This window comes from Triplophysa dalaica, chromosome 12 (assembly GCF_015846415.1).
Source record: "Triplophysa dalaica isolate WHDGS20190420 chromosome 12, ASM1584641v1, whole genome shotgun sequence".
NCBI lineage: Eukaryota > Metazoa > Chordata > Actinopteri > Cypriniformes > Nemacheilidae > Triplophysa > Triplophysa dalaica.
Genome location: NC_079553.1, coordinates 11,521,681 through 11,537,504, shown reverse-complemented (window position 1 = coordinate 11,537,504; position 15,824 = coordinate 11,521,681). Strand labels below are relative to the sequence as shown.

At 37.6% G+C, this 15,824-nt stretch overlaps 2 protein-coding genes across 3 annotated transcripts; one reads left to right on the top strand and one right to left on the bottom strand.

Annotated features, from left to right (window-relative positions):
• The first annotated feature begins 122 nt into the window (after positions 1–122).
• si:dkey-260g12.1 (uncharacterized) lies at positions 123–7,034 on the top strand. The gene is made up of 9 exons (XM_056761615.1): positions 123–279; positions 676–744; positions 984–1,032; positions 1,934–2,044; positions 2,166–2,402; positions 3,742–3,861; positions 3,964–3,995; positions 4,080–4,242; positions 5,900–7,034. Exons 2-9 carry the CDS (start codon positions 676–678, stop codon positions 6,145–6,147), a joined length of 1,029 nt encoding a protein of 342 aa, XP_056617593.1. The 5' UTR covers positions 123–279; the 3' UTR covers positions 6,148–7,034.
• A 136-nt stretch (positions 7,035–7,170) lies between these two features.
• Positions 7,171–12,646, bottom strand: cd27 (CD27 molecule). Of its 2 annotated transcripts, none has more exons than XM_056761616.1 (6): positions 12,524–12,646; positions 11,556–11,679; positions 10,916–11,047; positions 8,451–8,591; positions 8,144–8,266; positions 7,171–7,763 (listed from the first exon to the last, which is right to left on the bottom strand). In XM_056761616.1, exons 2-6 carry the CDS (start codon positions 11,677–11,679, stop codon positions 7,654–7,656), a joined length of 630 nt encoding a protein of 209 aa, XP_056617594.1. In that variant the 5' UTR covers positions 12,524–12,646; the 3' UTR covers positions 7,171–7,653. The 2 variants fall into 2 exon arrangements, with proteins under 2 accessions (XP_056617594.1, XP_056617595.1); XM_056761617.1 differs by having other exon boundaries at positions 8,144–8,184.
• Positions 12,647–15,824: the final 3,178 nt, after the last annotated feature.

The window sequence follows — 15,824 nt, the reverse complement described above, 5'->3', positions numbered from 1 at the left end:
ATTCAAATCAGTAATGAAACGTAAATAAAACTGCTTGGTGTCTGTGTGAAGCTATTTTTTGTCTATTGTGCTCTCTCTCTCTCTCTCTCTCTCTCTCTCTCTTTCCAAAACAGTAAGCAGGTGAAGGGCAGTGTGTGAAAGAGGGAGGAGAATGACAGGAAGAGACAGCAGGTGAGGAAACAATGAGCTGACGAGCAGAACACAACACAAACTGACAGAAGAAAGAGAAACTGTGTTTGGTAAGCGTTTGAAGAAATTGCGGATTCTCCTTATTGTGAGGTACGGTCTATTTTTACAAACATTTCACATTTGGGCTGGGTTTGTTAGAGTTAAGGTTGTTTAATTTATATTATAATTTACTTTATTTCGCTTTGCGTTTTTATTAGTTAGATTATTAAATATATAGTTTTTATAGATGCTGATTGAAATTCATAGGAGATAAGAAAAAAACCTACAGAAGGTTTTATGGATTTGCATTCTTTTAATTGGAGACACAAAGACGTTTTTAAGCAGGTTGAGCTGTTGCACGATGCACATAAGGCTTTATTTACATAATGGATATGTGTAGGTTTGTAGATGGACGTGTGTCTGTCCTAAATCACATTTAGCGAACAGATTCGGCACAGGGCGTTGACTTTTCGTGTGTTTTCTTACATGCATTTTTATTGTTCACAGATGCTTGTGACTGTATTACTTATTGCCTCAGGGATACTGACAGGTCATCTGATGTATGGCCTCCCTAAGGTGATTTGCTTTAACATTTTGCATCTGTTAGGATACTGTATTGTAAAATTACCCTTGCATTCACTTGAGATGCAAAATCAGCTCAATCTGAGGAAGAATCTTAATCACATGTAGATCTTTGTTGATTTAGTTGAAAAGCATATATTTGGCCTTTTTAGTTGTATGTATTAAATCATATGTGTGTTCTTGTGTTCCCATTGCAAACTAACTCAAACACTCTGTTTCTTTGTTCCGAGCAGCAGAGTAAAGCGAGATACCCCAGATCCTGTCCAAATATGTGCCCACCAGGTGAGATAGCCTATTGGGGCAGTTATTCTCATTCGTGTCATACTTAGCTTCGCTTTCTCTGAAGTGTACCCTGTCTGTCTGGTGCACGTGAGCCTGTTCCTGGTAAACAAGTATTACGCATACAGGTCTAAACAGGAAATTTGTAAAGAAATCGATTGGTTTTTATTACGTCTTTTACATCGTTCTTTATCCTTTACCTCTCCTTCTCCGCATATCGTGATGGGAAACGGTACATTTTGACACAGAAGCGTAAACCACTTCCTTCATTAGAATGCCACTGCATGTCATCTGTGTAACGTCCTGTTTTCATGCTTCTTCTCATCTTTTCTTTTGCAAGACCTCAGTCAGCAAGTATGTGCGTGCGCGTGTGTGTGTGCTCGAGCACCCACATCCGCCTTTAAGTTCTGACACTCGATTTTTAGTATGTGCCCTTTGAGATAGTCTGTGCACATTCAAATACAGATTTAGTTATTAGACCTTTAAAGGGATAGTTCACACAAATATAAACATTCTATCAGCATTTACTCGTTGTAACCCCTTGTGATTTTATGTGTTTCTTGAAACACAAATGGAGCTGTTTAGTAGGATATCCAAGCTTCGGTTATCCAAACTATTGAAATAAATGTTATTAAAAAATTTAAATGGACAAAAGTGGCTTAAAATGTTTCTCAATTTCTATTTTTATTAAGATACACATTTACTACATGAAACATTTTCATTTTTGGTCGAACTGTCGCATGATGATCTTTTTATTTGTTTAATCTGCAATGTCTATTTGTGTTGCCTGGAAAATGTACATTGTAACACATTTTCTCTTCTCGTTCGCTTGACTTTCCTCTCTATTTTCACTTTCTTCCATCTTGTCTGTTCTCCACGCTTTCTCATGTCTTTTCCATCCCAGGACAATACCGCACACACACCTGTAGCTGCTCTCTTTGTCGCCCTGGTTTCTTCACCAGTCAGGAGAACAGAGAAGACAGCTGTCACCGCTGCTTCCAGACCTGCAATCCTGGTAAGAATTTTCATCACACCCATCACATTACATAGATGCGATGACCTGAGAATAGAAACAGGAAGTATTGCAAAAAAAGTGCTTTGTTTTAAAATGACATTTGTGTTCGTGTGCATGTTAGAGCTCAATATGGAGGTGGTGGAGGAGTGCAAGACCACATCAGATGTGAAGTGTCGCTGTCAGGATGGTTTTACTTGTACAAAGCATGACCAGTACACTGGCCACTGCAAACAGTGTGATCCAATCACATCACCTACCCCAAGCCAGGTGTATACAAGCCGGGTCTATACAAGCTGGGTCTACACCTCCACTGCCACCACTTTATTCCCTCGCACACAAAAGCCCACAAACTGGATGGGTAAGTGCTTCTGTTTGCCTTGTACTTGTCTTGATGTGTGCACGTTGCAGTTTTCCTTACAGTATTTGGGACCCCATCCCAAGTAAAGGGGATTGATTGTTTGATTCAGGTTTGCTTTATAGATCAGGGGTCTCATTAATCAAACTTTGTGTACATTTCATCCTTTAGATGTGCGCACGCACAAAGGAAGATTTTGCCAGAACCTGCACATAATTTCCTTTATAAATCCGGGTCAGGTGTGCTTACGTGTATCTCCACCCCATCTCCTCCCTGATAGAATCATATATGGAGCTTACAACGCCTCGATTCACTATGCATGATGTCATCCGCATATTCATTTACATATGCATATTTCCAGTTACGTGACGGTACGAGACCATGTGGTTGATAATAGACAATAGCGCTCTACTACCGGATCGCCATAATGTCCATAATAATATCAAAGTGCGCATTGATGGTCAATGTTCTTGCTAGAAATGTTTTATACACATTAAATATGTTTTAGAACACAAGTTATGCAATTTACTTGGCTGGCTGGATGACACGTGCACATGCTTTTCCGTGAGAATAGTCCAATAAGGGACTAAGAACCCTTGTTACGAAACGGAAATCCGTGTTTGAAAAAAACTTTCCGTAGCCTGTACGAACCCTGGCGGAGTGAATCAACCACGGAAATACTAGGTGATACGTTCAACTCGTTTTTTGACAGGTTGACCATGTTGAGCTTGAGAAGCTAGCACATTTAACAGTGTAAAGAAGTCAGAATGCATGAAATAGCATGTAACCTAAGCTTTAATAGATCACAACCTTTGCGTGGAAAGCGGCTTACTCACGTTTTACAGCCCCGTTATTTGCATACACATTTATAAATGAGACCACAGGCAAGAAAGGTCAGGAGGAGGCAGGGCCTAATGCCTCCTGTATTTCACAGACCTTTGTTACTGGCCAGTTGCTGCTATTTTTAAATACACATTTAAAATTTTGGGGGGTGGAGCCCTCCACAGACATGCCCTAAAGTGATAATTCATCAAAAGATGAGAATTCTATCATTATTTACTGACCTTCAAGTGGTAAAGCATGTATACATTTCTTTGTTCTGTTGAACATGAAAGACACAATTTTGAAGAATGGGGAGATCGAAAAATTGTGGGGAACTATTGACTTTTATAAGTTGTTCAAGCATTCTTCCAAATATCTTCCTTTCTATTCAGACGTTTGGTACTACTTGAGGGAGAATAAATGATGACAGGATTTTAATTTCTGGATGAACTATTCCTTGCACCTTATATTGTATCTGTGCTGCTTCCATTGTTTCTAATTGACTTCACTTCTCTCACAGGTGAAAATGGAGTATTGGTTTGGATTATTTTTGGATTCATGTTAACAATGCTATTCATCATCATTGTAACAGTCCTCTTCCGAATCTGCAGAAAGAAAGAGAAAGAATGTTTTAAGCAATGTAAGTTACACACTGAACGCTTCAGATGTTCAACATGTTCAATAGATGGACTTAATGCTGATTGGTCAGCCTTTGTCTTATCTCTCACTGTTTCTTCCTCAGTGGTCCGGCGATGCTCTTTGGGCAATCTAGAGGTAAGTTATAAATAAGAGCAATTCTTTTCTTATATACTTTGTTAGAATTATCATATAAACCGACCGTCCCTATATCATATAAAGGTGGATAGTGAGAGCACCCTTTCTACAAAAAGCCAGCAAAATGAGCAACAATATACCCAGGCGATGCCATCACATGAAAGTACACCCACTAATAAGAAAACTGACTGCTCTTTTCATCAACCAACTGTCTCGGACCAGGCGGTGCCTCCATCTGGCAATTTAGGTACTATGAAAGTTTTCTTTATGTTCTTTGGGGGGTTATTAAAAATGAATAACCATTATTAACAATGTTCCACTGGCTGCCAGTATGCAGTATATAAGGGATAACATACAGGCAGCCAGTTGTTATAGCAGATTATTACAAGGCGATTTGAAATAATTGATTCTGATTGGACAATCACAACATTCCAATACCATAATATTCCCAGATAACTACCATTCACAACTAACAACACATGGTATCCCGGACGCTGCGATTCATTTTGACAGGCACAGTTTAATATTACACAAAAAGTGAATATAAGTATGTCTTTTTATAGCATGTAATAACCCTGTAATAAGCAGGATAATGTACAACAGTTGTCAGAATAAACCCCTTCAGTGTAATACAATTGATCACACTGTCTAGGTTTATTCTTGTGATAACAAGCGGCTGTACATTATCCCTTACATAAAGCCCAAAGTACTGTTTATTATGCCACTTATTACATGGGTTGCCACATGAGATTGTTACTGGACATGAAATATTAAAGTATTTTATAACCTAATTTGTTACCAATACAAAGCTTCCACAAGGAATATTTTTTAGACACGACTAAAGGTCAAGCAAGACTATCATGAAACATGGTTTCATTATGTCTAAAACATCATCAGCAGCGGAAAAATGAAGAGACCACTTCAAAATTATTTTCAGTTTTTCTTTTAATTTATTTATATGTATGTGTTAAAGTAAAATTGTGATTTTTTTTGCAGAAAATCGAAGCGGGACAATATAACAAAAAAAGTTTGCTGATCTTGTATTCTGAATAAAATCTTGAATAAGTTCATATTCATTTTTAAACAAAACAATAACAATGTATTTAGATGCATTAATTAGTTAAAAAAATAAATGTATGATGGAATAAGCCAGATTTCTTCCACAACTTTCATGTGTCTTTGCATACTCTCAGTGTTTCACATTGCTGTTGGGTGACTTTCCTGTGGTTTGTTTCTGTTAAATTCAACACACAATGGACAGGAATTGACACGATACATGCTGCTTAAAGGCAAAACTGGAGTGAATTTCTGCAATTATTTTTAATATATGATATTAATCCTGCATATATATAACTTGCAAGTCATTTTTAAAGGGGTCATATGGCGGGAATAAGTGTTTTTCTGTGTCTTTGGTGTGTTATAAGTTGCCCATGCATTTATTAGACACATAACATTGTTAAAAAAGTGAAAGTGTCGGAATAAAAGATGCATTCTAACTAAAAAGCAAATGCTCACCCAGACCTGCCTAAAACGCCTCCTGTAACCGCACATACACAAATCTACGTCAGTTTGTGGTATGATTTGACTAAGACCACCCAAATGTATACGCAAGTAAGGTGGGCGTACCTCATTACAAATGCTTTGGAACCTGATGTTCCAACTATGGTAAAAGGTGTTACATTTCCATCACACGATTGCATTATTCAACCAATCACTACGCACTGGTTAACAAGCCAATCATGGCTTTGTACAAATCATATACCTTGGAATGTCTTATCTGACTAATCAGAATCAAGTATTCTGAATGTTGTGTACTAAAGATTAACATAACCTTGTATGCAATATAATTTAACATAAAGTCTTCAGATAATATTAAATCAGATCAACTTCTCTCTTTGTGATAGGCCCTTTCCACATCTATGGTCCCCAGACAGTTTTTGTGAGTTTGCTCAATCAGTTCGAATGGGACGGAGGAGAAAAAAAGGCAAGTGAACTGCAACAAGAACCTTTAAATAACAGCAACGTGCCCCACCCTCAATCTCCACCCATACATCTATCTCAAGAGGAAAAAAACCAAGAGCAAGATTTTATCTTCTTTCCATCTCAAGAACAAGGGAAGGAGTGCCATATATCTAAAGAAGAGGTGCTGTGAAGTATCGTGGAAATGTCTGTATCTTCCATACTGTTCGACTGCTGTGTGGTTTGTTGTAATTGATGCTGCACGAGTACCGAGTATTAAAACTCTAACCCTGCCAGGGGATTTGGTCTAGAGAGTATGAGGAAGACCTGGGTGTCTGTAGAATAGTATGGATCAAGCTTGACAGTTCATATTGTAAATGTCACCCATACCCTCATGCTTAGAGTAAAGATTTCAAACCATCACATCAGCTGGCATGACTGCATGAGGAATCGATATTGAAAAGCTCTCCGTCGGTGCTGGTCTCTCTCATCATGGAGGAGAGATGACCCCCGGGCCAAAGCTTTATCTCAGGACCTCTTGGTCGACATATCAAGTGAAGGAGCTGCCCTAAGATGCTCAGAAGGCCAAAGATCTCACAGATATTTATTTAGAAGTTTTTGTCGTTAAGGTTATTATAACTGCAGCGTGCTTCTTTATGTCTGGAATGACTAACTTTAACGGTGCCTTAGTTGTGTAATGACATTCACAGTTCTTAAATAAAAATGTTTTAATTTATTTTACCTGAAAAACGAGTATCTTGTTAGCTACATTAATACCAGCAGAGTTTTGTTTTCGTTGTCTCTCGGTGTTCCGTCTCTGGTTGATTATGTCAGCCTTCTTCCTCTTTGGTTTTTATGTGGCACTTTGGATTGTGCCACCAAAAAGTCCTGACATTTTAAAGCTGGTCTGGAAATGTCAACGTTGGTTCGTCGTTCAAACCGAAGCAACCCCAAAAATGAGCGCAGGAACACACAAAGCGTGTGTTATGTTCATACGTTTTATTTTCACTGAAATACAAAGTCTTATACCTGATATTGATTGTAAAGTGCAATAGCATCAATAAAACTATTTTTATACACGTTTGAGTGCTTATGTAAATCACAGGAGAGAAAGAAATTCAGTTACATTTTCTGCAATTGGGTAGTTGACATGAAATATCTGAGAAACTGCCACCCATTTTTGCTAATTATTTCATAATGATAATAAATGCGGCTTCTCAGCCCATATTCATTTACACACTACATCACAACATTCCCCTCAAATCAAAAGAGCTGTTTACGGTGAACTCCTAAAGACAACTTTACCAAAATAATTAAAACTTGGAAGAAATATCGACCAGTCAGGATATACTGTACACTTCTCCTTAAACTTTCATATGTTTAACATAAAGTCGATGTTGATAGAAAAGTTCATGGACACACCAACTATTTATAAATATAAACAAAAGCACAGACAATATAATTTACGTCATTATTTGCAAAGAATTGTATATTCAGTGTCTTTGTGTGCAGTGGGAAGTGTGTATCTCCTGCTGTCTCTGAATTTCTCAGGATGGTCTCCAAAGACAGACGGTCATTCTCACAAAACCTTCAGGCGGCCATCTGACTACAGACTCTTGAAGGTATGGCGGCATCAGGTCTGTGTCAGTATAAATACTCGAGCCACACACGCATCCGTGGTCGTCTGCTTCTGTCCTTCTCAGACATCCTCCAGTGTCTTTTCACACACCTCCTGCACTGGCATTGGTACCTCCTCCTCTTCTGTGCACTCACTGCATTTAGAGTCTCTCTTTTCGGAGGAACAGAGAGCTGATGACCAATAAGAGGAACAACATTAAATGTCACATTACTGCTATGAAGTAAATTCCCATGTTTATATTACATGCTATATGTTTTATTCCTTTATTATTCATTTTAAAGAATAATCCTAAACTCTAAATTCTTTCATCGTTTATTCATTGTCATTTTAAACCGGTATGTATATCTTTCTTTTGCAGAACACAAAAGAAGATATTTTGAAGAATGTTGGTAACCAAACAACACTGGTCCCCATTGACTTCCATTGTATAGACACAAAACCACGGAGACATTTCTCAAAATATCTTATTTTGTCTTACGGTCACATACAGGTTTAAAACAACATGATGGTGGATAAATGACAGGATTTTTTTCTCTGTTGTGACACTGACCGGCTGATGCTGACATGATCCGTTTACATGGCCATCCATGTCTGCTGATGAGAAGGAAACAGGTGAGCAGAGCGCACACACACACACACGCAAAACACAGACTCACCGAGATCCACATATTGTCTGGATGAGGTTGATAGAAAGGGAGCAAACGGATGGAGAGAGGAAGAAAGAGAAATGGTATACTGGTCAATAGCGGACACACTGTGTGCGTGTGTGAGACTGTTTGGCTTTACACTATATGAGAATAATTTATCACTGGTTATTCTAACAGAGCTCCATGTTGTGTCTGGACTGTCATGCTCACCTGTGGACACTGGTAGTTTAGTAGGAACTGGGGTTTGGACCTTCACACATGTCTCACATTTGATGTCACTGCATCTGAAGCCGTCTTCACACGTGCACACGGCATCACTTGTCAGCGTGCAGTTTCTCTCAACCTTCATATCTGCATATCACAAGAGTCAAAAGGTGTTAGGTACAACCATATGTGTGTATGTGATACAGTCATTTCAATCAGTTTCAAAATAAAACCAACTCATGCACAAGTTCTTTTGTGCTGACTAATTTTTTTATTTGTTTTAATTTTTTCCTCTCAAGACTTCTCCCCCTATACTCTGGAGCAAAGGTTAAATTCCGGACATAGACTCCTCTCACAAAAATGTTTATTCAAGTGTGCTATTAGTAAACTGCTTTTAAACTAGAGTACGGTCTACTTTATGTAGTGTTATGGCACTTAAAGGAACAGTTCACCCCAAAATTCATTCCTTAACTCGCGCTCAAGTTCTTTCAAATCTGTATAAGGGCATACAAACATTTAGCCGGGTTGCCCTCAACTGTCCCCGAGCGCTAACATTAGTCTAGGCTTTAGGTGTCAAACGCGCCCGGGCGCGGTCTGATTAGGACAGTGTGAGTACATCCTAAGTTTCTTTGTTATGATGAACACAGAGAAAGATATTTGGAAGAATGTTCGTAACCAAACAGTTCTTAGTCACCATTGACTACCATAATAAGAAAAACGTCTTTATAAAATTCGTTGTTTTGTTAAACACAAAAGAAGATATTCTGAAGTGACTACCATTATCATTTTCCCTACTAGGGTAGTCAAGGTGGCCACAAACTGTTTGGGGTACAAGCGTTCTTCCAAATATCTTTCTCTGTTTCGTCAAAACAAATAAATGTATACAGATTTGGAACAAGTTGATAGTGAGTAAATGATGACAAAAGGTTTATTTTTAGCTAATATTGCAACAATATTTTGTTGTCTATACAGTATACTGCTGTTATGAACTATAAGTGGGACAATTTAGATCCAAGTAGTATTGTGACACTTACAAGTACTAATATACTACTAGCACATCTATATCAGTACACTGACTACGCAAAGTACACTTAAAAATATATTTGAACTTTGCTAAAAGTGGCCCTGCAACGGTGTTACATGCATTCTGTCTTCTTTATTATGTTAAACGTTCTATCTTCTCATGCTTAACATGGTCAACTTGTCAAAAAACGAGTTGGGCGCATTAAATTGTATTTCTGTGCTCGATACACTCCCCCAACGATCGCACAGGTTTCGGAAAGTTTTTTTCAAACATATAAAACTGTTTTGTAACAACTTTTCTTCCGGCACAGACACTCGGCAGCAAGGAGAGCAGGAGAAGGAGAACGCGCAGACGTCACTTACACTTGTGTGCAGGAGAGAGAGAGCATACGTTCACGAAGTTCAGGTGTTTGTTTGTTCACTGCATTTGGGTGATGAATGTTATATAAACGGTGGATATAACACTGGATTTGGAGATTGTTTTAAACTGATATAAGGAGCCATCCCAGCGGTTCAGCCTACCCCTCCCCCCCGCACGAGCCGTATGTTTGCAGAAACAATCTTAAAGCTGTATCTATCTTTCATAAATGTGATCAAACTATATACTCTTTAAAGATACAAAGTATGCAATACTACTCTATAGGTACTCAAGATTAATATGAGATTGGTAGAAACACTGTGTGTTATACCTGCTTTAAGTACACTTAAAGTGATAGTTTAGCCAAAAATGAAAATTCTGTCATCATTTACTCACACTCTTGTCATTTCAAACCCGTATGGCTTTCTCTCTTCCTCAGAACCGAAAAGAAGATATTTTGAAGAATGTTGTTAACTGGCACCTATTCAATTGAATTGGCCAGTGCTGTACGGTTACCAACTTTTTTCAAAATATATTCTTTTGTGTTCTGCGGCAGAAAGAAAGTAATAAATAAAGAATTGAAAGAAGAGTATTTAGTTTCAAACCTCAATAAACATAAACAAACATGAACAAGACACAAAAGTTTACTTGAAAATTACAAGCTGGTGTGTTTGAATGGAATTGAAACCAAACTCTGAAGGACACAGTCTCTCCAGGACTAGAGATGAAATAAACCAATAAGAACCAATAAAATCTCAGTAGGCAGTACATTTCCTTTCCGGTCGTAACAGCACACTTAGGAGGCTTTTTTCCATGTGTATCTTGAGCACCTTCTCACTGCACGAGGAACAAAACTTTCTCAGACCCCCATCCACCTCCAGACTAGAAACCCACCAAGAGCTGATAGAGGGGAGGCCCCTGTCTCGTTTTACGGTCATGTTTGTCAATTCTAGTTTATGACTTCATACTGATGAAGTGATTCATGTGACAATTAAAAATGTCAAAATGTATAACAGGTGAATGACAGGTACAGACCAATATAAACATACCATAAATGATAGTACAAAAAAGAGAAGGGGAGTGTACGTACGTTCTTTGTAACACCCTTTGCAGTTTTTACACACCAGATAGTCATTATTGTAGTTGTCATTGTAGTAGCCATTGTTGCAGGGGTTACACTTAGTTTCAGACTGTCCACTGCATCTCTGTTTCATAGACTCCCCTGTGTAAAAACACACATACACAGGTATGTAAAAAGGAATTCAGAGTTTGGCAAAATCACATTGAGGATGCTGGTAAAAAAGGTAAAATGATGATGTGGCATTTAACGTATGCTGCTTTGTGAGTTTGGCATGCTGAGTTCAAAGAACAAATAGTCATCATACGAGAAACTGAATGTGTCATTTTATTATGCAGATCAAATGTCATACAACCATACAAGAACCAAACCCTCAAATACTCCACAAACAGTCCTCATTACTGTAATCATTTGTAAATGAGTGATATTCCTGCCATTGTAAACATTCTCAGTTTAAGCAGATTTGTGTAGATGTCATATTCATCTTGTCGCACATCTTATCCGACATAGTTCAACAAATTAGGCTACTTAATCTTAACCAATGAGTTCGCCTTTAACTTTAATTCAATTCAATTAAGTTTTGACTGTGCCGTTCTCATTTTTGTTCAAATTCTATATAACTCACAGTGAAGAGGAAGTTGATTTAATTTACCTGGTCGACATTTCTTGCAGCAACGGTTTTCTCCCTTGTATTCTATTCTTTCATCACAGTCGAGTGATTGGCCGAGAGAAAGGACATGTGATAAGAGCAGGAATATGCTAAGCAGGGTAAGCATCTGATTGAAAGAGGAAAACATGTGAGGGTAAGTATAAATGACACCTGTAATAACACCTGCAATGACTGTTTGTACAAATCTCTCTTGAATATTATATATTAATAATAACTTAGCATCACGTAGATATGTCTTCACTAGAAAAGGACAATTCTGTGATCATTTACTTCTCCTCTTGTCATTTCAAATCTGTTTGACTTTCTATCTTTTGTATAACACAAAAGAAGACATTTTGAAGAATGTTGTTAACTGGTACCCATTCACCTGCATTGGTTTTGTGTCCGTACAATAGAAGTGAATGGGGGCCAGTTATTAATTTTCTTCAGAATATCTTCTTTTGTGTTTTGCGGAACAAAGAAAGTCATACAGGTTAGAAATGACAACAGGGTGAGTAAATTATGAAATTCACAGAAATTCACCAAATTTTTGGGTGAACTTTCACTTTAATGGTGTGTATATGTTAGATATAGAGAGACTGGTAAATGTCATTAAACAGTAACATGTTAATGTAAAACAATTTTGAATGAACTACATTAACATTTATACTTGGAAAGCAAATGAAGTGTTAAATTGAATAATTATTACAATAAATCGGATGGGTTCTTCTTTACTTCTTTACACAGGATTTTAATTAACACAAAACACATCACACTCTTTAATACCTAACAGCTTCAGTATGAGGTTTAACTTTTTATTAACATCTACATACACCTTGACATCCTTATAACAACATTTTGAATCTAATAAGATCATAGAGCAACGCATCACATGGTACATTTCAACCAAGTTGAAGATTTTTAACCATACCCAATAACCACACAACCTTCAAGTACAGAAAAAGTCTTACCGTGAATATGTGTATAAGACGGGAGAGAAGCGACAAGAGTTGTGAGTGAGTCGAGCCCCTCTGAATCTTTGAAGATGAGGGGACCAGACTTGTTACTGATAATGATTTTTAATTCTCAAGTCTCGTCACGATGACTCATTTTTAAACTGACATTTGGGTGCTCTGCTTAAGGACCACCGAGATCACAACAGCATCGCCGTCTATGTACACCTCTCATGCACCTCTTTTTCCCCTACACTGAACTTTCCATGAAACCTTCTTAGTCTGTTTATAACATTTAACTAGTTCCAAAACAAACTCTCTCTTCTCGCCGTCTGTCATTGAGACAAGTGCAAGTGCGTATATACTCTGCAGATAAAAGGGTCTCTCTTTCTGAGTAAAGGCATGAGTAAAAAACGACTAGCACTTTGAACAGCTCCTCATTCTGAGATAAGAGATTAGTAATGAGGTCAATGGTATAACGTCTCATCACAGTGAATCCATTTCATTTTTAATTCAGATTTATGAAAGAAAATGGTCATCACAAAGCAGTCTACTGTAGATGTTTTTTTAGGCCAGGAATTGACTTTTGTCTTTTCTCTTTTAGTAACCAAGTATGTTTATCTGACTATGTTATGTTCAGTCTCTTATTCTGTTTAGAATATCCATATTATTGACATACTGTAAATACTCAATAATTGTTTTTTATGTATCTGCTCTCCACAACGTTACAGCTATACTTCACTCTAATCTCACATCACTTTAATTCTGTGGAACTGACATTAAAGTAAAGAGTCATGTTCACAGTTGATAGATTATACATGACACCGCAAAACACGTGCATTCACACACAAACACATTTCGTTTTTTTACAGTAAAAGGAGGGCTTACCACAACATCACTACAACCCAGTGTACTATAGGAAGATCAGCTTACTCAAACAGCGATAACATCATCTGCTGATGGGCCTAAACCGTACACATTTCTGCTCTTCAAGTAAAACAGTTCTTCCCCTTATGAGTGCACAGTGTGTGAGTGCAAAGGTTGATTAAGAACAAAAGTGCAATATTATCTCACAGTCAATTAAAATAAATGCTGGGGCAGTTAGGGGCTGTTAGTGCCAACCACAGCAAGCGCTTTCTGACAAAAGACCGCTGATAGGTGTCATCCCTTGGCAATAGGGTGATAATATGACACAATGGGTTTGAGGCCTCTAATTCTTGTGTGCATGCTTGGTGATAGTAAATATGTAGATGCGATCTGTAGCTTTCCTGTAGCTCAGTGGTAAGAGCAAGGTTGTGGCTTCGAACCCAGGGGATTCCAAATACCTATGTAAAATGTATAGCATACAGCAATATAAGTCGCTTTGGATAAAAGCGACTGCCAAATGCCAAAAAATGTAAAAAGAAAAATGTGTGGAGTTAATGGCGATGACTGGAGAGGACTTGCGTGTTCGATTTAGTAGGTCCAACAATTTTGAGACCTAGAATCCTTTGGCCTGGTCATCCAGATTCAGAGCATGTATTAATTAAGAATATGATTTTATCTAAAGCAACTTGAGGGACCAGTTAAGGACAAATGAGGGACCAATTAAAATTTTAACATTAAGAGATGCTATTGTGAGAAATGTCAAAAAAGTTGTTTGGGTACCACTGTTATTCAAAATATCTTTTGTGTTCTGCAGAAGACAGAAAGTCACACAGGTTTGAAGTGACACGATGGCTTTCATTTTTAGGTTAGCTATCCCTTTAAGAGCAAAGCACGACAAAAGATTACAAGAATAGGGTTAAAGAAGAAGTGAAAGCCTTATTGTTTGGACCTAGAGACGTGTCCAGTATATTGAGAAGAAGAGGGGAGAAGGAACTGCGCACATTTCGCAAATAAACACGCGATGAGAACATCATGGTCGATATGGCATGCTGGACCAGTTAGGGGTGATGCCGAAGTATTAAGTGAGCCGGTAACGAAAAGTTGCAAAATAACATTAATAACATTAATAACATTTCAGCTAAATGAGATTGCTTTAGTTAGAAGAAAGGATCTGGCCAGAACAGGGTCCTTATACCGGAAACTTGGCAGTGAACAGTTTTTAAATGTTTTTTCAAATTTGAGTCAGCAGCATTAGTCACAAAATCATTTTGACGTAAAAAAAAATCTCACAACATGTTGGTTTTTTTAACATTCAAGTATTTATGATGTATTTTGGTTAGGATGTTTGTTGCTTCCACCTTAATAGCTCTAATAAAAAACAACCCCACACGTCTGCTTGTGAATAACTATACAGACATTTCTGCAGATTTGAGCAGAAATGGAAAATCATAGACTCCACAAATGCCTGTGACATTTTTATTAATGTTTTTGTATCATTTTATTATGCTGTCTGTTACCAGAGCAATACATTTCATTTTTCCATGTTCACATCCATTCCCCAAATTTACCCATGCAAATGTTACCCTCTGCAGTGTTTCCAAAGTATTTGATATTATACAGACTTGCAGAAGTAGGCTTTTTTATGCTGGTTGGTAATATAGTCAGTCTGCCATTTTAAACAACCAATTTAACATAATAATTTAGCATTGTTGTTTTTATTCTTGTTACCTCACCATGTTACTACCAGTGGTGGGTATTCTTAATCTCCATGGTTACACTTCAGGTCACAGGACAAGTGGAGCAGGATGTGGTTTTGAGGTGAGGAAGTTATTGCTTTTCTTCAGTACTGAGCTCAAACAAACCATAGCTAAACGTCTGTTATCTTTCAACTTAGCAATGAACACTGAGTTAATTTAGCCCACAGGGAAAATTAAAACATTCAACAATAAAATTGCAACAATTAGAAAAAAGTAACATTATTGAGTGCTATCCAAAACAACAACAACAGAAACATGTACATGCAAAAAAACTGCATGCAATTTATTTGTAGGTGATAAATGACTGGATGGTCATGCACTAAGACCTGCATTAATAATTTACTTAGTTCACCCCAAAAATGAAAAAAATATGTCATCATGTATTTGTCCACATGTGCTTCAAAACTCTTTCTGCAGTGAAAAACAAAAGGGGAAACTTTGAGAAGGTCTCGGTGGTTTTGTGTCCATACAGTGGAAGTCAATGGGGGCCAACAATGACATGAGGGTGAGTAGGCTATATAAGGAAATAAATTAACTATTCCTTTAATATTAATTATATAATTCCAAAAAATAAGTAGGTTTGCTCATGTTATTTATGAACTATGTAAAGTGCAACTATAGCCTGCCCTATTACAATACATGCCTAATATGCTGTTGGTCCTGTGTGTGCTGCCCTACAGCTCCAGTCAAGGCAT